We start from the raw sequence: 27,290 nt of genomic DNA on the forward strand, positions 1-27,290 counted from the left end.
TTTACTCGTATGTGGTAAATTGTTATGAATGGTTTCAAATTCTTTTTCTTTTATAATTAATTTTATTTGGTCTGACAGCATTTTGTTTGCCAGATTCCTCATCTGCTTCATTTTCCCCACACACTGTCTTCAGTCAATATGTTACTACATTTACTCTTACTCTGTGAGGTTTCTGTATCCACACCACGAATCAGTGCAAACTCTTGGTCCCAGAAACTGTAACAACCATCTTTTTTGCACACCAGATGACCAAAACTGGGCTTTTAAATTCCTTTCAAATTGAGTATAGGACTCAACCTGATGTACTTGGCTTATTTCCTGTTGCTCTTATGCAGAGCATAGGGCTTTGATGAAGCCCAACCGTCCAGCAGGCTCTCTTAGTTTCTTTAACATATTAATTTGAAGCAGTTGTGGGTTGTTAGCCTACAACAGCCAATTGCCACAGTGGGGCTACCACCTCTGAGCCTTGGCACTTGCTCCCAACCAAGGAGTCTGCCATCCAAATGGCCTTTTCCCACTGCCAACCCCTTATTGCTGTCTTTCTTGACCTGATGAAAGCATATGACACCACTTGGCACCACCACATCCTTGCTACATTGCACGGGTGGGGTCTCCAAGGCCAGCTCATGATTTTTGTACAGAACTTTTTGTCACTCCACACCTTCAGGGTTAGTCGGTGCTTCACATTGTTCCCCTCCATATCCAAGAGAATGGGGTCCCACAGGGCTCCTTTTAGTGGCCATTAATGGTATTGCAGTGGCAGTCACGTCCTCTGTATCACCCTTTTTATATGCTGATGACTTGTATTTTGTTTTGCTCCTCTATTGTTGGTGTGGCTGAACACTGACTGCAGGGAGCCATATGAAAGACACAGTCATGGGCCATCACTCACAGCTTTCAGTTTTTGTGCTCCAAGACTTGCGTCATGCATTTCTGTCTTCCACCCACATCCAGAACTTTACCTCAATGACCAACTACGTAGTGGAGACTTATCACTTTCTATGACTGGTTTTTAATGCCCACGTAACTTGGCTTTCCCATTTTCATCAGCTTAAGGAAATCTGCTGGCAGCATCTCAGTATTCTCCAATGCCTTAGCTACACTGACTGGGGTGCAGATCACCCTACACTGCTGCACCTGTACAAAGTCCTTGTGCAGTCCCGTCTTGACTACGGGAGCGTGGCATATGCTTCAGCATCACTCTCAGCATTGTGGCCGCCAGGCACAGAGTAAACGGCTTGTCTGGCACCAATGTCTCGTAAGGAACCTCAGCAAGGAGTCCTGTACTCTCTGCTATACTCCATGTCTTCCAACCCAAGATGTTAACATCTGGAGAGTAAGATTTAAAAAAAAAATGGGAAAGATAAGGGAAGGCGAGAAGGTAATTTTTATTGTCTATAATAGAACATACAGCCACCAGTGATCTTTATTTTACAATTATTATTGCCTACTTTGGCCCATATGAACAGATACTCATCTGCATTGAGCTTCTTCCTTCTTCTTGTAGACAGAGTAAACAGCTTGTCTGACACCAATGTCCAATAAGGAAACTTAGCAAGGAGTCCTGTGTTAACGTGCTTCAGCAATGCCTCTGCGACGTGAATATCATCATCGCTGGCAGTACAGTGTTCCTATTTACAAGACATTGAGGGCAATTGATATTGATCTCACTCCAGACGCTAACATCTTGGGTTGGAAGACGTGGAGTATAGCAGAGAGTACAGGACTCCTTGCTAAGGTTCTTTATGGGACATTGGTGCCAGACAAGCTGTTTACTCTGTCTACAAGAAGAAGGAAGAAGCACCACTGTGGAGTTCGACTTGCAATGGGAGCTTTCCAAACGAGCCCAGTGAACAGCCTCCTTGTGGAAGGTGGAGTTCCTCCATTGCATATCAGGCAACAACTGCTTGTTCTTTATACCTCCCATGTTCATAGTTCACCTCAAAATCTAAATTGCCTTCTCCTTTTCCCTAACATAACTACCCATCGGCCACAACAGTGGCCCACATGGGGGATTTCAGTTGCAGTCCATGTCCGGTCCCTTCTCATAGAATTTGAATCTTTCCCTCTGCCACCTTTCCTCCGGGTCCACTCACGTACACCTCCATGGTCAATGCCTTGGCCACAGCTTCTTCTGGACCTGTTGTAAGGTCCAAAAGACTCAGTTCCACCTGAGACCCACCACCAGCAATTTTTCTCTATCCTTGGCGAGTTCTAGGGCTCAGAAATAGTCTGCACTGGTGGCTCGACAGTCTATGGTCGCATTGGTTTTGCTTACGCTCATGTTGGATGTACTGAACGGCACTCCTTGTTTGATAGCTGCAGTGTTTTCACTGCAGAGTTGGTAGTCGTCTCTCTCACTCTTGAGCGTATCCACTTCTGCGCAGGTAAGTCCTGTGTCATCTATAGTGACTCCTTAAGCAGCCTACAAGCTCTCGACCAGTGCTTCCTTGCCATCCTTTGCTAATCACTGTCCAGGAGCCTCTTTATGCCCTCGAAAACTGTGGAATGCCAGTGTCCTTCATTTGGACTCCAGGACATGTCAGGATTCCAGGCAATTAACTTACTGATAGGCTGGCTAAAAAAAGCTACCAATAAACTGACCCTAGAGATCAGCACACTGGAGACTAATCTCCGATTGGTCTTGCACTGTAAAGTTTTTGGGATCTGGGATACTGTCAGTAGAACAAATAAACTAAGTGTTATCAAGGAGACAACAAATGTGTGGAGGTCATCCATGTGAACCACTTCCAGGGACACTCTTGTTCTTTGCTGGCTCTGCATTGGCCATACTTGGATGACTCATGGTGACCTTCTACATCGTGAGGACCCATCTCATCGTTGCTGTGATTTGCACTTGACTGTGGTCAACATCTTGTTGGACTGCCCAATTTCAACCACCCTGAGGCAGACTTAATCTTCCCGCCACACTGCCTATGGTGTCAGGAAAAAATGCCTCAACAGCTGGTCTAGTTCTACCTTTTTATCACTCAATCTATGGGTGGGTGTCTGGCATTCTCTCCCAGGCCTTCACCCTCACTCTTTTTTTAACTCTTCCTCACTTTTTCTTTGCTGTTGGTTTGCCTTGATGTTAGTCTTTACCCTGTTTGTGTTTCTCCAGCCTTTGTTTTTCTTTGGCTGGAGATTTCAGTGTGTTACAGAGTGGCTGGTGCATCCCTTTTATTTTTATGATCAACTAGCCCAGGCCCTCTGCTATATTATTTTAATACCTTCCACCGCTTTCTTCCTGTAAGTGCACATTTTCCCCTTTTGGTTTGCATCTTTTGTCTTCCCTTTCAGAATGGTTCCCAGTTAATTTTACGCCTTTTTACTTTCTCCCTGGAATACATGAGTAAAAGGCACTGATGACCTTGTAGTTTGGTCCCTTTACTCTCCAAACCAATATGGGGGCGAATGCCATTTTCTATCATTCTGTTTGTCCAGTTTGGCTATGCCACCAGTACTAGGTTGCCAGAGCCTCATCTGTGGTAGTGGGTACACCATGCAAAGGTGAGGTTGACATTTGCACAGAAGAGGCTATCAGAGTTGCAGCACAGTACCTTTCACCTCCTTACAGGGCTCGAATTGGTATACATTTAATAAACTCAATTGATGTGCATTACCCTCCATGTGATTGAAACATTAAAACATATATTCTCCTTATCATCCTAAACTGTTGACAAAATACGGTGGAAAGAACTTAAACATAATACTGATGGGTTTTTCCATGAGGATCAAATTTTGGAAATTTTTGTACTATTTCTTTGTCCATAGAAAACATTAAATCCTCTTTCCAGTTACTACCATTTCCTTGATTTATCTCGCTTTGGTCTAAATTCTTATAAACATTGTTAGATGATAATGCTTCATTCTCTTGTATAGTTCTTACCCTCTAACAAATTTAACAGTGCTGTCTGGTTCCTTGTATTATGGTGAGTCATGATCATGACTAATTGATTCCTTCTGTTGCATCTTTACATTTCCTATTGATTCCACACCAGTTATCCTAAGAGTATTGACTGACAGCGCACTCGCTCAGCCTTTTTATAATGCATGTCTGAGCTTCTGGTATTCTGCAGCTGTATTTTTGTTCAGTGACTCTAATTCATGTTGAACACAGTAGCTACCATTTTTCACAAACACTGTCTCTTGCTTGAACACACAGTACATAGTTTGTAGTTTACCAGTCTATCAACATTGTTCTATTGCTCTTTTACTATAACCTCAGCAACAGAATCATTCCAAGTTGTTACTTTGTCTTCTACTTTATTTAATCTAGAATCAAACTTGCTATCTAGCTGAGATGAAAAATGTTATAATTGTTGGTCCACTTTAATATTAACTGCTTTCACAATACTTTGGAATTTGTTTAAATCTTCTTCCCTTACCTTATTTATAATTTCTCTTTCTTCATGTTTGCCTTTTTCCTGATTGGCTATAATAGTCAAGTGTTCACCAATCGCTCTCTCTCTCTCTCTCTCTCCCTCCCTCCCTCCCTCCCTCCCTCCCTCCCTCCCTCCCTCTCTCCCTCCCTCCCTCCCTCCCTCCCTCCCCCTCTCTCTCTCTCTCTCTCTCTCTCTCTCTCTCTCTCTCTCTCTCTCTCTCTCTCTAGACATTTTGACTACTTTGCAAAATTACAGCTCTATGTATCCATAGAAAAAAGAAACCAATAGCCTACTAACCACACCTGAAGGAGATTAGGCAAGTCCAATTCTACTGACTATTATTTCATAAAACCATTCATGCATTAACCTTACACAATTTGCAATTCTTGAAACAGTTCTTTCAAATAGGTGGCTGCTACTACAGTCACTGCCCAGGATGCTAGCAACTGAGTCACTTTTCATGCATTACAGCACTGTATGAAGCACATACTATTCTCTTGTCTGTCAGTTACTAAATTCAGCACTTCGGGATGCTAACTAGCCATGCAAATGCAGCCAAGTTTTGTATATTATTTATCTTACTCCTTGTACTTGGTTTGGTTTCCTGTGTTATTGTCCAGACATCCTCTAAAGAATCAGCGCCAACAGATCAGTCCATCCACAACTGCAAGTTAATCCTTCCTCTTACAATCTTTAATTCTTTTATCTCCGTTATAAAAATTGTAAAACATAAACTCAGGGCAATATTATCTATCATACATATCATGTATGCTTGAAGTCCCCGAGTTCACATAAACAATAGTGAGCAAGCAGAGTAGAAATCTTTCCCTCTAGCAATGCTTGTAAGAACCATTTGACATCCAAAGATTGCAGGTCCTGTCAGTAGCATCACTATTTGAGAATCTCTTTATGAACACACACACAAACAGCAGTGCTAGCCATAAAACTGGTCATCCTTTGTCTTTCATAGGTTGTAAACTAAAAATAAATATAAAAAAAGTTGTGAATGGAATGGTCTCATGGCCTGTGGGGAGTCATTTTGTATGGCTTCTGGTCATGCACGACTGGTAGTGATTAAGGGAATTCTGATGGCACAGTGATGTCAGATATTCTGCCACCTCATGTGTTACCTCTCATGCGATAGTATTGCGGTGCTACTTTTCAACAGGACGGTATCGTCCACACACAGCATGTGTGTCTATGAACTGAACTGCCTACATGATGCTGAGGTACTCGCAGGGCCAGTAAGGTCTGCAGATAAATCCCCTACAGTATATGTGTCTGACCAACTTGGACATTAACTCAATCCCAACACTTGTATCCAGGATATCAAGGACCAGTTAAAACACTTCTGGATCCAACTCATCTCGGAAGAGGATACAATAGCCTTGTGACACCCTTTCCAACTGCATCAGTGCATGGATTCAGGCCAGAGGGGAGTGTGATGTCATTCTGAGAAGTGGGCTCACTGCAAAGTTCTTTGTAAATCTGACTTGATTTGGTAATAACTGCAATAACATCACATACCCTTTCAACCCCTAAAGTTTAGTTTTTATTCCTTCTCCCCTTCTACATACTTCGCTTTTTATCAGCAGTGTATATACCTCTGTAGTGGTTTATTTACAGTTTCAAAATGTTTTTCACCCATGTCGAAATATATGCAAGCGTAATGGTGTATGAAGTCTCACATACTGTGAGAGCTGGCTACAAAGAAATAGAGGTGAGTATGGAAAGTTGCTGAAAAGCTACACTTAGTCTTGTGCACTGACCAGTCAAATGGTAGTAAAGCGAGCATGTGAATTTGACAAAGTTTGGCTTACCACCCCTGTCTTCTTGAAAAACTAAGTAAGTAGCTCTTGTTATCTGATTGAAACTCCCTAAAAGTAAGTAGCGGTAGTTCTCATTTTCATGAATGGACTCTCTCATGAATAATGTTTAAAGATTATTTACAGATTTTTAACATCTTTGCAGGAATACTTCACATTTTGGGTGATCCAAGCCTTGGTGTGGGTAACATAGAACTCCATCTGCAAGAAATTGATAGTCCACTGAGGATAGTCCCTGGGACAAAGAACCTGACGCTAACTCGCCGTCTTGACAAGGAAGTGAGTAGCTAATGATTGTGTCCTGCAAAAACTGAAGTTAACGATTGCATAGACTACTCATTGTTAATTGCATGTAATTGAAATCAGTACTATTAACAATTTGAAAATAAAGATTTTGCTATCCAAAATTACATCTCACTACAAGTACTATTCATAAATTAATCACCGATGTGCTATTAAAGGAAAAATAGGTAAAATTTAGTTTATATAAAGTCTGTACCAACATGTTGTCATTACTTTTTGATGGAGTCGCTATCAAAATTCAAACATTTATCAAACCATGATACCATCTTCTTTACTCCTTCACCAAAGAATGATGCCACCTTGTGCTTCAACCAGTTGTTGACAACAACCTTGAGCTCACTATCAGTTGTGACATGCTGAGTAGCAATCCAGGCCTCCATCTTGGAGAAGAGAAAAGTTAATTGCTCGCAAGTACAGGCTATTGGGAGGATGTTGATAAATCTACCAGCTACAAGGCTTGAGATTTTACGTTACGTACAGACCAATTCTAACATAAAAAAGATAATTTTCCCAGTTAATAACCCTGTTTGGCTTGTTACATTAAACATGGTAAACAAAAACAATTATAACAGGTGTTCAAAAAGTCTCTCCGAAGTGCCGTATGATTGTTAGTCGCTCGTGCCACATGATTGTTTGCCTGGCTGGGTTACTTCCCTTCAAGTGAACTCTCCCAACGTTCCACTGTTTCGTTTATCTCATCCAGCGTCAGTAGTATCGTTGGTGTGTGTCGCTACATGTTGATGTGAACGTTTAAGTTTAATTCCTTTATTCATTTGTTTCGTTTTTGTCACTGTTAAAATGCTAACCATTGAAGAACACGTTTTTAGTCGAACACGTGTTCAAAGCTGGCAGTAATTACACAGTTTCAGTTCTTCAAACATTTAATTCAGTTTTCCCAGAGACAACACTCCCACATCGCTGTACTGTGCGAGATTTGGTTAACAAATTTCAAAGTTTGGGTTCAGTGACAGATGCACTGAGAAGTGGTCGTCCTAGCGTTTTGTCTGAGGATAAACTACTTGATATTTCTGATAAAATGTCCATGAGTCTGAACAAGTCAGTAAGAAAACTCACCTAGGAAATAGATGTAAGTGTCGGAATGGCCCACACAGCAGCAAGGAAAAAAATTAGAACTTTTCCCATACAAAGTAACAGTCGTGCAAGAATTGAAAAATACTGATCATGACGAGAGTAACATCCAAAAATGTACTCCAGCAAAAGCTTCTTCCATGCAGAAGTGAGAGTTCTCTTGGTAATCCTTCCCAAGCCTTTTCAATCATCTTCATGCAGGCAAAGATGTTGAAGTGACATTTCCCGAAATTTCAGAGAGTGAGATTGGTAGCTTCAGTCATCTGAAAGCAGTGCTTAAAGAGTGCTTTAGTGTAGAGCTTCTTAAAGTTAGAAATAATCTGCTGGTCCATAGTCTATATTGATGGAGTGGTGATGGGAGGCAAACACTGGATATCGATGATTTGAAATTCTTCAAGGAGGTGGTCTTGTAGGCTTGGAGAACGGGCAGGAGTGTTGTCCATAAAAAGCAAGATATGGAGTGACAGATTCATCGCAAACAAATATTTTTTCACCAAACGGCCAAACACTTCATTGATACAATCATAAAGAACATCACAAGTCACCCGAGTCTTGTTGTTGGACTTACACATCACATTTAGCCTGCTCTTCTGGACTTTGTACTTCTTGAAGACTTGTGAAGTTTTGGAATGGTAAAGAAGCACCACTTGCATTGGCATTGAATAGCAGTGTGAGACGGTCTTTCATTGGCTTGTGACTGGGCAATGCATCTCCTCAGCTGTTATAAAGGTATACTCTGGCATCTTTGTACAGAATAGACCCGTCTCGCCATAATTAAAAACCCGTTAAGGCAGATAACACTCCGAATCTATGAGCATCTTGAAGTTGCTGATGAAGTTCTCTGCTGCCTTTGTGTCGGAGCTGGCTGCTTCTCCATGCCTCATAACGCTGTGGATGCCAATTCTTCTCTTAAACTTCTCAAACCACCCACAGCTTCCCTTAAACACTTCTTCAGCCACTGATGAGCCTGGTGTCTTCTTAACAAGGTTGGCAAAAATCATTCTTGCCTTCTCAGAAATGTTGTTCTCATTAATAGTGATGACTTGCAATTGCATTTCATTTATCCATATAAGGAGCAACCTTTCTACATCATCTAGAATATGTAACCATTGTTTAGATACTCTTTTTCACTTCCTTTGAAGCATCAGTCTCCTTAATCTTGTCCTTGCTCTTGTGGATAGTGCAAATAGTTGGTATAGGCTGAGTGTATGTGCATGCTAAACAGCAATGCTCTCACCATATGTATGTTGTGTTTCAATAATGATAAGTTTCATTCACACACACACACACACACACACACACACACACACACACAGTGTGAACACAAGTTTAAGACATTGTACATATGCAACTGCCGACAACGAAAGGTCTTCATATTGTTGAATGTTTCTCACGCCGCGTACAAATGGCTGGTGACGTCACACTAAATTGCTTCCATTCGTTATGCAAAACATCACTCATTAAGTGAGTCATTTTTTTTACAGTTTATTTTGCTCATTACGCAGATTGCGTATTAAGGGAGGTGCTCACTAAGCGAGATTCCACTGTACTTGTTTAGGTCATTAGAAGTGTGATGACATTCAACAGTTTTCTACAAAAATAGAGCCATCTGTTGTTGAGTATCTGATTCATTTACAATTGCTTATCAGTATGAAGCTCTTATGTTGCATTAAATAATGTTGAATGGATGTAAAATGATTATGATGGAATAAGGAGAAAAGGAAAGAATGGCAAAAAGGTCTTGATTTGACTTAGAATCAAGTGTTATCATTTGCCTGTATGTAAACATTGTCAATATTGTCATCTTTGTAGCTGCCAGTTGTAGATAACGGTAATGGTGATGCTCGTTACCATTGTCATAGTAAATGAGGTTCATAGGGTGAAGTGAAGTGAAGTGCAGTACTAGCATACTGCTTGCTCCTCTTAAAAAGCACAGTGGGCACTACCAGGCATAATTTCTCATCATATGATTGAAACTGAGTACTTCTCTTGATATTTTGCTGGTAATAATTGGTGAAAAACATTTGATAATTTAGTCACAAATTAAACATTTAGACTGAAGAAAGCCTTGTATGTAATTACTGCTTTGAACTTGTAATTTCATTAGTTTATTTGCTCCAGTCATAAAACAAACTCCTTTCAAAACTGTTGTGAAATGCTGAACACTCAGCATTCTGTTTCATATGATTCAAATGCAGTTTTCTTTTTCAGGGTGTGGATGGACCATCTTCAGTATTTGTCAGTGTCATATGTGAACGCAAGAGGACTTCAGACCCTGTGAGTAGTATCCAGTATGATATTGAAAATGTTCATAAAGGAAAGTAGGTAGTATTGAATTCAAAGCTGATTCTTGGTAATCAATTTGAATGATTTCACCAAAAGATAAAATATAATAAAATACAATAAAATAACATTACAAAATGTGGAAAACATTAGCAAAATGCTTTGTAATGGAACAGCTTTTGAAAGTGTTTTATTGAGTGTAATAATAAAAACAGGAACAGATGAAATATCTTGTGGGACATCATTCTTGAACCCCTTCCTCCACTAACTTCGTGCAGCATTGCTCATATCAGTTCAGCATTGCTCATATCAGTTGTGCTTATGATGAATATCACTTAATTGGTTAAATATAATAATATTACATGCAACGCGTGATAGATATATAATTCAGTCATGTCTCACTCGTGCAAATACATGAAAAGTCATTTTCTGTCTCTCCCCCTAAACCCCCTGCCCGCTCTTTGACAACATACACGGCAATGTGATTCACACACACACACACACACACACACACACACACACACACACACACACACACACACACGCAGTGGCTGAAGATTATTCTAAAATGTTCTTGAGCTTTTGTGGGTATTCTCATCTATTAATTAATCTTTTTGAACATTTTAGAATATTTATTTATGTATCTGGCCATTTGATGTATTTCATTTGATACATGTTGTTTCAATACATATACACGTTGAATATACACACTTTGACAGTTTTATTATACAATAAAAATTTTCTGCAGCTTAGAGCATTTACAGCACAAATTACAGCGTAATACATTTATGATATGGTACAGTGTATTCAGTTATTTTTTCACAGTAAATGACTATTGCCCTCACATTTAAACTTACATACATACATTTATATCATTTTTTGAATTGAATGGTGGTTACTTCTCATTACATTTTTTAGTTTTCCTTGCAATAATCAGTAAATTCATTTACAGAAAAAAATTGAAAGGTATTAATGTTCTTCACTTTGCTGATGCTGTTTGGAAGGCACTTGGATAATTATATCCCCATGTACATTACACTTATGTTGTAGTGACTTGTCCTGTGTTCTATTGCTCTGTTTCCAACAGTTTCTTGCTTCATGTTGTGTGTGTGTTTGTGTGTGTGTGTGTGTGTGTGTGTGTGTGTGTGTGTGTGTGTAAAACTTGTTCATAGTTTTGCATTGATCATGATGCCTATAGCCCTTTTCTGTACAATGAGTACCGATGATATTATTGGTTCAAAGTGCACAAAGTAAAGCATTTTTGCGAACTTTGATACTTGAAATTTTGCCTCACTTCCGTAGTGCTTAGCGGCCTGGATTTAATTTACTTTTTATACTACTGATGTGCTCTGTCCATGTTAATTTAGCATCAAGGTGAAAATTCAGAAATCTTACACATGGTACTTATTCAAGGCTGTATTTCTTAATTTGTGATAATAACTCGTTATCTTCTGGTCGATTGTTTTTGAATTTTATGATTTATATATAAATCTGTTTATTATTTCTAAACCAGTTTTCTAGTGCACATAATACACTTTCAGCTCCATTTGTAGCTTATTCTAGATCCATTCCCTTAATTTAAATGTTTGTGTCGTCCACAAATAGTATTGATTTTTATTGAATTTCTTCTAGTAGGTCTGATTGGTTATTATCACTGTTGTGACAGTGCCACTACAGTACGCGCAAACGGCGATAGAGGCGCTCCGCAACTCGGCTGAGTGCGGGAGCGCCACCTAGCTACGAACGGCGCCGGCCGCATGTCACGGCACGGCAGTCGAATAAGAGATATTGAGTTGTTATCATGTAACCAGCTATTGTTTCTAAGTGAGTGTGTTTGAATATCCACGCAATTATTGGTGATTAAAGGAGGCGCTCGCTATCATTTATGCTCTAAAAAAAGTTCAGCGTTTTTTTTGTATGGTTCTAAGTTTCACCTCATCACCGACCACAAGCCGCTGGTCTCTCTGTTCAGCCTATCGGCGTCGCTTCCGGATAAGGCAGCTCACCGCCTGCAACGTGGGGCCTTATACTTGTCTTGTTTTCGCTATGAGATTCACTATCACCCCACGGCCCAGCACACCAATGCTGATGCATTGTCACGATTGCCGATGGGCCCCGACCCGGTTTTCGATCGTGATGAACTACTCTGTTTCCACATTGATGAGGAAGAACATCGTGCGGTCGAGGGTTTTCCACTTACAGGTTTGCAGGACGCGTCGGCTACTGTGCGGGACCCGGTCCTGCGTCAGGTGATCAGTTTTGTTCAACGGGGTTGGCCGGACAGGACCAAGGGCTGGGCATCGGATCCCCTTCGCAACAACCATGCCTTGCGCCTTCGTCTGTCTGTTCGTGATGGTGTTCTTCTTCTGGCCACGGATGGCGCATCTCCACAGGTCGTGGTGCCAGCCTCTCTTCGCAAAGTTGTTCTCAAACTGTTGCATGAAGGCCATTGGGGTATTTCTCGGACTAAGTTCCTGGCCCACAGGCACGTTTATTGGTCCGGTATTGATTCGGACATCGCCCACATGGTTGCTGCTTGTGCTCAACGTGCTCAACAACTGGCTGCACCTCGTACAATGCCCTCTCCGTGGCCTGATCCGGCGCAGCCATGGGAACGGGTGCACGCTGACTTTGCCGGCCCCTTCCTCGGTACTTATTGGCTACTGTTGATTGACGCCTTCTCGAAGTTTCCGTTTGTTGTTCGATGTCCATCGCCCACCACTGTGGCGTCGACGCTGGCTTTGTCCAAAATCTTTGCGCTAGAAGGTCTTCCAACCACGATCGTCACGGACAATGGCCCTCAGTTCTCTTCGCAGGCCTTCCGTGATTTTTGTACTGGACACGGGATTCATCATGTTACAGCACCGCCCTTCCATCCACAATCAAATAGGGAGGTCGAGCGCCTTGTCCGCACTTTCAAAAGCCAGATGAAAAAATTCTTTAGTGATTTTTCCACAGATGACGCTCTGCTGCAATTTCTGAGTTCTTATCACTTCACGCCTCTGGGTGCTCGCAACCCTGCTGAACTCTTGCATGGCCGCCAACCGCGCACTCTACTGCACCTGCTTCACCCTGTCAGGCCTTGTGCTGTGTCCCCTAGTGCGGGAAAATACTCGGTGGGTGCCGACATGTGGGCACGAGGGTATGGATCTCGCCCTAAATGGATTCCAGGGGTGGTCAATGCTCTTCGCGGCCGCCGGCTTTGTGAAATACGTACGGACGACGGCATGGTTGTTCGCCATTACAACAAGATGCGCCCACGAGTGGTGGCCACGCCGGTGCCACCGCCGCTTCCTTCGCCTCCACCAGCCCAAGAAGCCAGTCCTGTCGTTGCTGTCGATCTACCGTACGTGTTGATGCAGCTGATGTCGCTACCGCTTCCAAGTATGCCGGAACCGGCCCCAGTCGCGACGCTGCCTTCTCCGGGACCGATCTAGCTGGAGCACACCCCTAGGTCCACGACACCTATGGATGCTGCTCCGGAGTTTTCACCCATCATCTCATCCAGGAGGCACGTTCCACGCACGAGCTTCCGTCCTGGACATTTTCGACCATGCTCTCGTGTCTCTCCGCGGGATCTTCTCGGGGCCTCACAAGAGGCCATGGATGTCTCCGCACTGTCCATGTCGCCAAGGAAGTGAGTGTTTTTTTTTTTTTCAAGGGGGGAAAAGTGTTGTGACAGTGCCACGACAGTACGCGCAAACGGCGATAGAAGCGCTCCGCAACTCGGCTGAGCGCGGGAGCGCTACCTAGCTACGAACAGCGCCGGCCGCATGTCACGGCACGGCAGTCGAATAAGAGATACTGAGTTGTTATCATGTAACCAGCTATTGTTTCTAAGTGAGTGTGTTTGAATATTCACGCAATTATTGGTGATTAAAGGTTATAACAATTACTTTATAGTAATCTGCCTTTATGTTGGTGACCATATAATCTATAGTAAAAGCATTGTTTGTAGCAGTCCTGATATAGTCACTGATTGCATTATGTAAATTGTATGAGACAAGGAGTTGAGCAGAGATCCTCTTTCAGTCTCAGTATCTTACTGTAAGCAATGTTGAAGTCGCTGCACAGTACAATTTTGTTGTTTCCTTTACAGCTAGTTGTCTTATTTAACACACTATCTAATTTATTTAAAATGATTTGACACTTCTGTCACGTGAATGGTAGACTTTGATGGTATATTTGTATTCTGAATTACAATTTCAAGTGCTAAACACTCAGTACTGTATTTTTCTTGATCAGCTCTGGTATTTGTAATGTTTAAGAGTAATTTTTTTTCATGTATATGAGTTGCTCCCATTTCTGTAATGGCCTACAAAAGTGTAATGCTATTGAATAGTTGTATAGATTATGCAGAGGTATTTCCTGCTCATGGAGCCAGTGTTCTGTGAAACACACCACTGTCAGGCTATCATCGTCACTCAGTAGTGTTTCTACACATACAAATGTACTTCTTAAGGACTGAATATTTTGGTGCATGTTGATAGATCCGTTTTGGTGATTTTTCACATTGGTATTTTCCTTTGTGTTACGTATAAAAGATGTCTGTCTTGGCTATCAAGAGGCGTTTGTTTTTTTTGCATTATTTTCATGTAGAGTGCATTGTTCAGATTTCTTATTTGTAATGTTTTGATCATTTTCATGAAGATAGTTTTCTAATCTTTCTGTATTGAGTACACCTCATCATGTTTTTCATTATTTGTGCATACCTGGAACAAATCTTTTCCTTGTCTAAACTGTTAATATACATCCCACGGATATTAAAATGAAACCTTGTTAGCTCTCTCATTTGCAAAATTGAAAGTTGTCCCACATTTGTTGAAAGTGGAGTTACCCACAGAGAAGACAAGTATTCTATTAAATAAATTAATACTCTCATTTATCTCTGGTTTGTTATGCCTGTCTGATACTGTTCGTAAAATTATTTAGTCTTATGGCTAACTGGAGAAAGTATTGTGACTGCGCAGTTCGTAATACTGCTATAGCTGATTGTCCTCAGTCATTTCTTCCCACCAAAACTATTACTGTATCTTTTGATCAAAGTCTTCAGTCACTTCTGTTACGTTTTTTATCACCTCATATAATGATGCACCGGGCTTTATGATACATTGCACAGCATGTGTACCATCTAGTTCAGAACTAATCAATATCATCCATGACTCTGTTAGCACAAGAACTCTTTTCTTCATGTCTCGAATGATTCTTTTGGTTCTTCTGTGGAGATGGTGCATTTTTCAGTGTGAACACAACCTGAAATGTTTGTTTTGATAGGTGCCACAGCAGCATATCACATTTGTGTGCTTTACTTTTGATTTGTTTCATACTATCCTTGCTATAATCATTAATTGTGTACAGCTCTAAGTGATTATCAAGGTTTTTTTTATCACCATTTCTTTGTTTGGCACACTCACACTATAGCATACTCTGTTTCATGTACTGATGCATTTTCTGTGTGTGTGTCAAGTTGGTCTGTTTACATACAGAATGTGACAGTGTTGGACTTGGATCACACACAACTCATGACTGCATATTTTTACCGTCTGCTGTTGACCCTTGATTTATAGCACAGTTTACATCTAGATTTCTTTTCCTAGTTCTCTTTTCCAGTGAAAACCACTTCTTGTTTACATTTGGAACTTGGATAACAAGATCATGGTCTGGGTGTTTACTATTTATTTCCCATTCTACACCTTAAACTTCACTTCAAGTTCTTGATATTTAATCGACAGTTTATTGTATTTTACGTTGTGTTGCACTATTACTTTCCTCAGAGATGCAATTTTGCACATGTAGCATATTCTTCATTTTGAATTCTGAAGTATGTACAATGCAGATCTTGAATCTTATGGAGCAGAACTTGGACACCGCATTTATCACATTGATCCCTGATGAGCTGTGCAACATATTAAAGACAGAGGAACAACTCATCAATAGCATACTGATTTATAGAGAGAAATTATATAAACAGAGAATGGTTGTGTGATCACTAAAGGAAAAATACACCACCAGGGGAAGAAAAAGTATTTAAACAATTGATGAAATTATGAACAAGACAAAGGCATATACTTCCCAAAATACATTGTGTAGTTAATAAAAAACCCAATTCCTTTTCTTCCTTTCATATAATTTTCAATGGGCCTGCCTCCTGTAACAATCAGACCACTAAATGACATAATGTACATATAATGTTAGTTTTGCCTTGCCTATTAAATCATTATCCTATAATGAAAATATCTGATGTTAATTGAAATTGTTTATTTGCATATCTGGTTGAACAGACATTGTTGACGATAGACAGCTGTCCGAAATTACTTCGAAAAAAGTTTGCTGATTGCAAGTGTTAGATATAGATGTGAGGATTTATGCCAGACCAGGACTTGAACCTGGATTTCCTGCTTATTGTGAGTGATTGCCTTAACCATTAGGCTATCCATGCACACCTCCCAAACTGATCCAAGCTTCCACATGTCACACAGTCTACATTCCTACACCACAGCCTCCGACATTCATCACCAAATGCTTGCATGTGTACTCGGTATTCCCAAACCAGTGAGAATAACGGTATGAGAAATCGAGAACTATGGTGCTATCATCTTTTGTCTGCCTCGAAATTCAATATTTACTTGCATATCTGGATGAACAGATATTGTTGATGATGACAAAGAATGTAGGATTCTATGGTGTGGGCATGTATAGACAGTGCAACATACGGAAAGTTGGGCCAGTCTGTGAGGCATGCACAGATAGCCTAATGGTTAAGGCAACCACTCATGTCAAGTGGAAAATCTGAGTTTGAGTCCTGGTCTGCCACAAATTTTCATATGTCTCTAGTGGGGAGTACATCCATACTATACACTGCTAAAGCAAAGTTATTCATAGTCAGTGAACTTATTTTAAAGTCAAATTGCTGTTGTTGCTTAGGTTTTTTAGTATAAAGAAAACAAGTGAAATTTGTCTTTTACCTTGTCTATCATGCCACTACACCATCCAGTATTGACTTTTATTCTATTAATTGAATGAAATTGAATACTCGACAGAAATGGCAGACTTGACAAACAGACAAACAATGTTTTAAACTTATGTTAATATAACAATTAATGTTCGGGGACATGAGTAATGTATCTGATGGTGTCACTAATATTACACAGTATGTTGATAGGGCACTTTCTCGTTACAGCTAGGCAGTGAGGATTACTATTGCTGGAAGACATCCTTGAGGACTCTCTCTCTCAAGTCAGTCTTCTGAATAGTTCAATGCAGCCCACCACAAATTCCTCTTTTGTGCCAACATCTTCATCTCGATCAGCATTTGCACCCGAGGTCCACAGTTATTTATTGGATGTATTCCAATATCTGTCTTCACCTACCCCTCTACAGCACCCTCTAGTACACATGCCTTAGTATAGATCCTAATTATCCTGCCCATTCTTCTTGTCAGTTTTTTCAGTATGTTCTTTTCTTTGCCGATCGTACAGAGAACCTCCTCATTCCTTACCTCATCAGTCTGTCTAATATCAAACATTGTTCTATATCACCGCATCAAAATACTTCAATTCTCTTTTTTTCTGGTATTCCTCCAGTCCGTGATTCATTGCCATACTATGCTGTGCTCCAAACATACATTCTCAGAAATTTCTTCTTCATATTAATACCAGTGTTTAATATTAGCTGAGTTTTCTCAACCAGGAAAGCCTTCTTTGCCTGTGCTAATCTGCTTTTTGTGTCCTCCTCCTTCTTTGTCCATCATGTGTTATTTTTCTTCCAAGAAAGCAAAATTCCTTAATTTTGAAACTTCCTGGCGGATTAAAACTGTGTGCCGGACCGAGACTCGATCTCGGGACCTTTGCCTTTCACGGGGCAGGAAGTTTCATATCAGCGCACACTCTGCTGTAGAGTGAAAATTTCATTCTAGAAACTTCCTTAATTTTGTCTACATTGTGGTCCCAAATTTTGGCAGCTTTTTTTTACTAATTCTACCAATCCTCTTACTTTTGACTTTCTTCAGTTTACTCTCAAACCTTATTCTGTACTCATTAGCAGTTCCTGTAATACTTCTTCACTTCCACTGTGGTTAGGAATCTCATCAGCAAATCTTATCAGTGATACTCTTTCACCCTGAATTTCAGTCCCACTCTTGAACCCTTCTTTTATTTCTGTCATTGCTCCTCTAGTTTATGGAATGTACAATTGTGGCAGAAAAATACATTCCTGTCTTAACCCTATTTAATTTGAGTGATTCATTCTTGGTCTTCTGTTCTTATTGTTCTCTGTTTGTTCTTGTACATCTTGTATTTTTCGTCTTTCATTTGGCTTATTCCTGTTTTTGCCAGAAGTTTGCACATTTTGCACCATCTTGCATTGTCACACTTATTTCCAGCTCAGCAACTCCTATGACTGGCTCTCTCTTTTTCGTAAGTTTTGCTTCCATGATCAGTTGCAATGTCAGAACTTCCTGTCTGGTGCCCTTACATTTCTGAAAGCCAAATTATTTTCATCCAACAGAAGATCAGTTTTCTTTTTAATTCTTCTGTATAGATTTTTAGTAGCTTGGATGCAGGAGCCTTTAAGCTGCTTGTATGATAGTTCTCACAATTATCTGCCCTCATTATATTTGTTATTGTAGGGATGATATTTTTCGAAAAGTCTGATGGTATGTCTCCAGACTAGCAGATCTGTACGCCCACTAGAATAATCACCAATTGCCACTCCCCTCAGTGATTTCAGAAATTCTGGAGAAATGTTACCTATCCATTTTGTCTTATTTGATTACAAGTGTTTCAGAGTTCTATTGAACTCTGGCTCAGATAATGGATCACCTTTGTCTTCCATACTGAATCCCATTTCTTCCTCAATCATGTCATTAGGCAAGTAATCTCCATTGTAGAGGCCTTCAGTGTGTGCTTTCCACCTATCTGCTCTCTCCTCTGTGTCTAACAGTTGAATTTCCAATGCACTCTCAACATTCAAACCCTTGCCTTTAATTTCACTTAGATTGTTTTGACTTCTCTGTATGCTGAATCACTATCTATTTATGTTATGGCAAAAGGCAGAAAGTGTGTGGAGGGGAAAAGGCAGCTGAAGTAGCAAAAATAGTAAAGCAGTGTTTATCAGCATTGAGACCTTGATAACCAGGGTGGCTGCTGAATTAAGAGCTGCAAAGCAGTGTACATCTTACTCCTCACATTGTGTCCGCATGGCCTTGAACCTTGGATTTTGTCTAGCTACTCCACCCAGTACACTTGACAGTGTAGAACATTTTTGTTAGTTAAGTTATAATATGAAATGACAAGAGAAAATTAAAGTAGGACACAGTATTGCTGTAACCCCTAGTGTTGGGCAAAACAAGTAATTGGATGATTAAAGATTGTTATTCAGATATATATTTCCCTTTTTTAAAAAAATATTCTGATCAGGATATATTTTCTTAACATTTTATGATGTTGTAAGTTACCTTAGGAAGACTACTCTGATACAGCCAAATAGCCTGATGAAACATTGTTGCATTGTCTGCAAAGTTAAACCTTAGCTGTCATTTTTTTTTGTCACACACTGTCCCAGGTGTGGTCTGAGTGACTGCTGTATTTACATAGCCGTAAATACTGCATTCAAAAATTTCAGAGGAACAGTTCCGATTTTATCTAAAAGGTTGCATTAATAGCCCACACAAACATATTCAGATAAATTTTAAAGTTAATTTTTATGAAAAAAAACCTCATTTAAGCAGAAAACTATACAAAATGAACATAATATTAAATGATGATGTTAATACTATGGAAACTCAAGTAATTTGTGCTCCAAATTTTACTTTTTACTGTATTTTTACTGTTTATTATTCATGTAATAATAAAACATAAAACTCCCACAAAACATTGATAAAAAGAAAATTACTCTAGTACTTCTTAGGTGTTTAGTTTCCTTCTCGGAGGTTTTCTTTGCACTTGCTGGAAATTTTTGTACAGATTTCAAGTCAGATTGGCTTCTTGCAACAATGGCAAATATAAGATGTTTTTCTCTTCTTTTTTGGGTCACATGTGGAGCATGTTTCGCTTTTTTCCAATCATTCTGCAATGATTTGTACTCTTCACTCTGCTACACCCAAAACATGGTGAAGGATCCATGAAGTTCATGGGGTGCATGGTACTTGTTTTCTCACTTTTTATCTGTGGTGTTACCAACACGTTTACAAGCTTCTTCAACAATTAAACCAGTTCACTTGAGCGTTATATTTATAGGAATTGTGAGGACAAATGCATTCACTCCAATTATGTCCAACATACAGAAAAATAATGCCATTGTCCATCTTTGGAAGAGGCTTCAATGACCAATGATATTTGTTTTGACCTAATGTATGTCTAGCAGAACCTTTAGCTAAAGATCCAGTCTCCACAATTCTGTCTTCATCACTTTGATCACTTATTTCATTCAAGGAATTCACAGGTGGCAAAATAAACTCGTCTTCACTTTCACAATGTTCCTATACTGTATTATGTTCGCTTTCAAGTTTTTTCGTCGCCATCTGGCCCAGCATTACTTCCTAAACTGTCCTCACACTATTTTAAAACAATATCCTCAGTCAGGATCCATAACACGAACAGTAGACGTAGATCTGGCTAATGAGTCCATAATGCCAAGTCCCAAGTGTTTGCGCAAATGAAGCAGTAATAGTATAGGTCGTGGCATATTCAAGGAGCTACTGACAAAGGAAACAAAGTCAACTTCAAGAAAGTACCACTACACAGTTCTGTAATCTCCTACCCCACCACTGTGCATTAGCAACAGAGTAACAATAAATGCTAATGGTCTGTGAGACCACAGCTTGGATGTCTCCTAGACTGTATGTCTCTGGAAACTGTTAATACAAAGCAAGACAATTTTATAGCAACAAATTAGTGGTTTTAAAAAAAAAAGAGTTCAGTTCAAGTTGGTATGTCTCCAACAGTGTTGTATTTTCAAATGCTGGTGTTGATATACTTTCAGATCTGTACTAATATTATAAATGCGAAAGGTATGGGATAGCTTGAATGCTGAGAAAAAACATGGGCTGCTTTAGTCAGTGTGTAGCACAACATAGTTATTGGTTTGAAGAATACGACATGAAATATGGAACAATAATTACTCCTTGAGAAAGCTATTTAAGTTTGACCTTTGAACTTTATCATATTTGTGAAAAGACATTCATTGTTTGATATGTTCCACATAATATGATTCAATGTAATCAGTACAATGCTTATTGAATTCTCAATGTGTTTAATCCATACTTTCACACTAATACTGGTATTGTTAAATGCAAAAGTAGTTCTGTCTGTCAAGTTTTCATGACTCCACCACTGTACTGATTCCGATGAAATTTTGTATAGAGATAGTTTGAACCTTGAGAAAGAGCGTAAGCTACTTTAGAAAGTTGCGTTATTTTTGGTATTATTAACATTTTTAAATATGGTATACATGAGGGGGGTGCAGACAATGCTGGCATGATGGTCAATAACTCTGTTTTTCTAGATTATTCCGTGACAGTGCAAATCCAAACAGTTTTGGTGGAGATATAACAGTAAAATTAGATGGTAAGCCTGAGAACCATACTTAAAACTATTACTCTAAGCCTCACAAACTTAAGTTGGATTTAGCACATGGCTCTAAGAGAGCTCAAGCCACGAGAGTTACTGGAATTCAACAAGCCTCAGAGCCATCTCATGTCTGCCAGAAATTGGATGCAGAATGTCAGGCTGCCGTAAAAGCCTTAAAAGCTGCAAAGACAGCAGAACAGCCACAAGCCCGTCACATTTTAGACACTGAGCATCATGCGTCTCTTATAACTTCCAAGGCGATTGAAGGCTCACGACGACAGCATTATTTAAAGGCTGTATGACAAACAGCTAGGCTTTAGAGGACAAATGTAAGGATGTAGAAGCATATCTCACTAGGGGTAAGATAGAAACTGCCTACAGGAAAATTAAAGAGGCTTTCGGAGAAAAGAGAACCAGTTGTATGAATATCAAGAGCTCAGATGGAAACCCAGTTCTAAGTAAAGAAGAGAAAGCAGAAAGGTGGAAGGAGTATATAGAGGGTCTGTACAAGGGTGATGTACTTGAGGACATATTAAGGAAATGGAAGAGGATGTAGATGAAGATGAAATGGGAGATACGATACTGCTTGAAGAGTTTGACAGAGCACTGAAAGACCTAAGCCGAAACAAGGCCCCGGGAGTAGACAACATTCCATTAGAACTACTGATAGCCTTGGGAGAGTCAGCCCTGACAAAATTCTACCATCTGGTGAGCAAGATGTATGACACAGGTGAAATACCCTCAGACTTCAAGAAGAACATAATAATTCCAATCCCAAAGAAAGCAGGTGTTAACAGATGTGAAAATTACTGAACTATTAGTTTAAGAAGCCACAGGTGCAAAATACTAATGCGAATTCTTTACAGACAAATGGAAAAACTGGTAGAAGCTGACCTCGGGGAAGAACAGTTTGGATTCTGTAGAAATGTTGGAACACGTGAGGCAATACTAACCCTACGACTTACCTTAGAAGAAAGATTAAGGAAAGGCAAACCTACATTTCTAGCATTTGTAGACTTAGAGAAAGCTTTTGACAATGTTGACTGGAATACTCTCTTTCAAATTCTAAAGGTGGCAGGGGCAAAATACAGGGAGCGAAAGGCTATTTACAATTTGTACAGAAACCAGATGGCAGTTATAAGGGTCGAGGGGCATGAAAGGGAAGCACTGGTTGGGAAGGAAGTGAGACAGGGCTGTAGCCTCTCCCCCGATGTTATTCAATCTGTATATTGAGCAAGCAGTGAAGGAAACAAAAGAAAAGTTTGGAGTAGGTATTAAAATCCATGGAGAAGAAATAAAAACTTTGAGGTTCGCCGATGACATTGTAATTCTGTCAGAGACAGCAAAGGACTTGGAAGAGCAGTTGAACGGAATGGACAGTGTAATGAAGGGAGGATATAAGATGAACATCAGCAAAAGGAAAACTAGGATAATGGAATGTAGTCGAATTAAGTCAGGTGATGCTGAGGGAATTAGATTAGGAAATGAAATGCTTAAACTAGTAAAGGAGTTTTGCTATTTGGGGAGCAAAATAACTGATGATGGTCGAAGTAGAGAGGATATAAAATACAGACTGGCAATGGCAAGAAAAGTGTTTCTGAAAAAGAGAAATTTGTTAACATCGAGTATAGATTTAAGTGTCAGGAAGTTGTTTCTGAAAGTATTTGTATGGAGTGTGGCCATATATGGAAGTGAAACATGGACGATAAATAGTTTGGACAAGAAGAGAATAGAAGCTTTCGAAATGTGGTGCTACAGAAGAATGCTGAAGATCAGATGGGTAGATCACATAACTAATGAGGAGGTAATGAATAGAAGTAGGGAGAAGAGAAATTTGTGGCACACCTTGACTATAAGGGATCGGTTGGTAGGACACATTCTGAGGCATCAAGGGATCACCAATTTAGTACTCGCGGGCAGCATGGAGGGTAAAATACGTAGAGGGAGACCTAGACATGAATACACTAAGCAGATTCGGAAGGATGTAGGTTGCAGTAGGTACTGGGAGATGAAGAATCTTGCACAGGATAGAGTAGCATGGAGAGCTGCATCAAACCAGTCTCTGGACTGAAGACAACAACAACAACAACAACAACAACATGACAGAGCTGTACCTTTATATGTGGAATGTGGGAGGCTTTTAGTGAGGCTGCATTTTGATTACAATCTATTAATTGACCACGTTAATCATAAATTAGTCTTCATATCAAGTGGATCAGAAATGCAGGCACCATAAGGAATTAAAATGAAAATACAAAATGGTTGGTATGTCTTGCTCTGGTGGCAAAATATCACATCCAGCACTAGGTGAGCCAGAGGAATCCCTAAAAACTCCACTTCTGCATGACTGTAATGAATCAAGGCAGTCTTTATATATAATTAGAAAATATAATTCATATTTCGAGGTTTGACATACAGGAAAATAATAGAAACACATTCATTATGTACCAGCACTGCATTCATTTTTATACATACGTTTCTACACCACTACATACACAGACATCTCACAAAATTAGTAGCTTGCTTAGTCACCATCACTCGTAATAACAAAACTGATGATGTGCAAGTGAACCAGTAGCTAACAGCTAATACCATACTAAAGGATGTAAAAATTAATTGGCATGAAAAAGAAAGATCAAAAATTAGCTTGCATAATTCTAAGTAAATGACAACCCATGATACTCTTAAATTACTGCATTATTGACTTTTGAAAAGCATTTGACTCAGTACCACACCTACACTTATTATTGAAAATATGATCGTGTGGGGTATCAAGCAGATTGAATATTTAATGGTAGGTAGTACACAGCATGTTATCTTTGATGTAGACTCATCGACAGGTATGGAAGTAAGCTCGGTAGTGTTCCAGGGAAGCGCATTGGGACCCTTGCCGTTCATGTTGTATATACGAATAAATGACTTTGCAGACCATTAGCAGTAACCTCAGATTTCTTGCAGATGATTTGGATGACTATATAAGGGGCGTTCAAAAAGAAATGAGCCGGAGGCATAATGACAGAAACCAGTACCTGTATGTTAGACGTATTGAGCCTGGCTGTTGACACTTATCCCACTGTGGCACAAGGTGCTGAATGGCTGTCTCATAAATTCCGGGGACTGCAATGTTAACCAGTTCTGCACATACAGCTGGACGTCGTCGTCCACACGAGTGCAGGAAAGGTTGCGCTGATGTTCTTCTTTGACCAATATGGCCCCCTTCTGATTCACTTCCTGCAGCACAGGACAACAGTGAATGCCCAGCATTACTCACAAACCTTGAGCACCCTTCTCAAAGTGATCAAATCAAAACGACCAGGCATTCTTACTCGGGAGGTCATTCTGCTCCCCGACAATGCAATGCGTCATATGGCCAACACAGTCGCGGCACTCTTGCAGAAATTCAAATGAGAGGTTCTTGGCCACTCTCCATACAATCCAGACCTCTCCCCCTGTGATTATGCCATTTTTGGCCCCCTTAAAAAGGCTCTAAGGGGCAAACGATACACATTGGACGACGAAGTCCAACTGTATGTGTGGAACTGGTTAACATTGCAGCCCTGGGAATTTCATGAGACAGCTATTCACTGCCTTGTGTCACAGTGGGACAAGTGTTGCAACAGCCAGGGTCAATACTTCTAACATACAGGTACCGTTTTCTGTAATTATGCCTCTGGCGTGTTTCTTTTTGAACGCCCCTTATACTATCAATGAGCCACAGTTGGAACTGACTTACTTGTACACATATGTGGGTGTAATAATTTGTTGGGATATGAAATGGAATGACCATGTAGGCTCAGTTGTGAATACAGCAGATGACAGACTTTGGTTCATTGGTGGAATACCTATTTCAGTAATACCATCCAGTATAATGCCCAGAAGCATCAATAATATTTACATCAGGAAAGCTTTAGAGAGCACAGTGACCTGAGACAAAAACAGGAAATCAGTGATCTTGTAATGCTACTCTTCCTCCTATTGATTATGCTTTATTGACTTCACGTTATTGCCAACTGCTAATATTTGGTGATTTTTCCCTTGTACATTTTCCTTACAGTTAAATATTGGTAGAAATCAGTATATTGCTGTTAACAATAGACTGTATGCATGTTAAAAAATAATATATATTTCATTACCACTCTCTTTTACAGGGATTCGTAATTCCGGTGAACATCAGAGTTACAGATGTCAATGATAACACACCTCAGTTCATTAACGCACCTTACATACTCAACATATCAGAGGTATATTATTTCTTTGTATTTCTTGTATCTTCACATTGATAAAAGAACCAAGCTCACTGTAAATATACCATTAGTAACTCATTGTTGCAATACAGTGAATTAAATTACTTGGAGTAAGAAATGTTACTCATTGTGTACATCACCCCAGTGTGAGTGTCACACATTTCTTTCAGTTCATAGTAGTAGATCATGTGGATGTTAGATAATTACATGAGCACAGAATACAACCTAGTACAAGGCTTCATTTATTTAAAACATTTCTTGTACCAAATAAAGTTAGTAGTGTTAACTTGTTAAACTGGAATGGAATACACATAGTAGGTATCCTATAAACAGAGTTACTCACTGCAAACGTGATATTGTTGAAAGATATTCAAGTAAAAAGGCATTTACTTGACTAAAATGACTATTAATTTCTACTGGTTTCTGTTATTTCAAATAAAATATCCATTCAGCTCTTGGGCTACGGATTTATGCCGTATAAAACTTATACAAAAATAAATTAAGACAAAATTATGTCTGCAATAAATAAATTCAAATAGTGCATATGAAAGTGTTCGATACTCGGCTCATACAAAAGGAAAGACTATCGCTGTAAATGGATAAACTAAATAGAACTCCAGTAGTGTTGCCTGAATGCAGAAAAATGAAGCTCACTTTTTTCTTTCACTAGAATAATTTCAATGCTAATATAAATAATTTCAAAAATTTTTATCAATATTTGCCAATCACTATTCTTTAACCTAGGGTACTAAAGAGGACAAATTTATTTGAGTCTTTGTGTACCATAGATCTTGAATAATAATTACATCCATGAATGTCCATGTTGCATATGTACACTGTTTTAATAAGTGTTGTGACACACACAATAATTTAATGACATAACATTTATAATGAATATGAATATGACCAGTCACACAAGTAGCTAACTGACTACGTTGCTCTGGCCGACTACGTTATGCTGGTACTGTAATTAGACTGAGCTGATAGTTCTTGACATAGAATACTTTAAATACAGCACAAATAAACAAATTGAAGCACTTAAAAGTGGTAAGTGGTTGCTGTTATTACAGTATATTTCAGCCTTTTATTGCAGTTTTCAGTTATAACAATTTTTTTAATTTGTTGTAAAAATGTCCTTGAAAATTACTGCCTCTTTCGCAGATTTCATCACCGTCTAATAAATACAATTAGGACACATAAGTTGGTAACACTTCATTTGAATGAAGGCGTTTTATTTCTGCTACTGATTATTCAGCAATAATGAGGCTGAAATATGTAAATAGTACATTTAATGTTGGAATCTCTAGTTTGGAATATCAACAATATTAGTAAAAAGCAGACAATGGAAACTCCAGCTGGGAATATCAGTAATGTAGGAAAAGATAGCTTGCTGTTTACTGTAAAGGTGACACATTAAATTGCAGACAGGCATAAGTTTTTGGCTACAGCCTTCATCAGAGAAAGAGAAACACACATCATTCATTCACACAAGCAAGCGCACTTGATGCACACATGACCGCCAACTCTGGCAGCTCATACCAAAATGCAGAAAGCTTACATGTAAGTGGATTTTAATTGTACCTGTCTGAAACT

At 39.5% G+C, this 27,290-nt stretch overlaps 1 protein-coding gene across 1 annotated transcript in view; it reads left to right on the top strand.

Annotated features, from left to right (window-relative positions):
• The window catches only part of LOC124595271 (fat-like cadherin-related tumor suppressor homolog), a 328,958-nt gene that overhangs the window by 254,288 nt on the left and 47,380 nt on the right, over positions 1–27,290 (top strand). Inside the window, exons 4-6 of the mRNA XM_047133946.1 lie at positions 6,357–6,490; positions 9,815–9,880; positions 25,602–25,694. Coding sequence (XP_046989902.1) covers positions 6,357–6,490; positions 9,815–9,880; positions 25,602–25,694 — 293 coding nt within the window. The remainder of the gene's footprint in view (positions 1–6,356; positions 6,491–9,814; positions 9,881–25,601; positions 25,695–27,290) is intronic.

Source organism: Schistocerca americana, chromosome 2 (assembly GCF_021461395.2).
Source record: "Schistocerca americana isolate TAMUIC-IGC-003095 chromosome 2, iqSchAmer2.1, whole genome shotgun sequence".
In the NCBI taxonomy this organism is placed as follows: domain Eukaryota; kingdom Metazoa; phylum Arthropoda; class Insecta; order Orthoptera; family Acrididae; genus Schistocerca; species Schistocerca americana.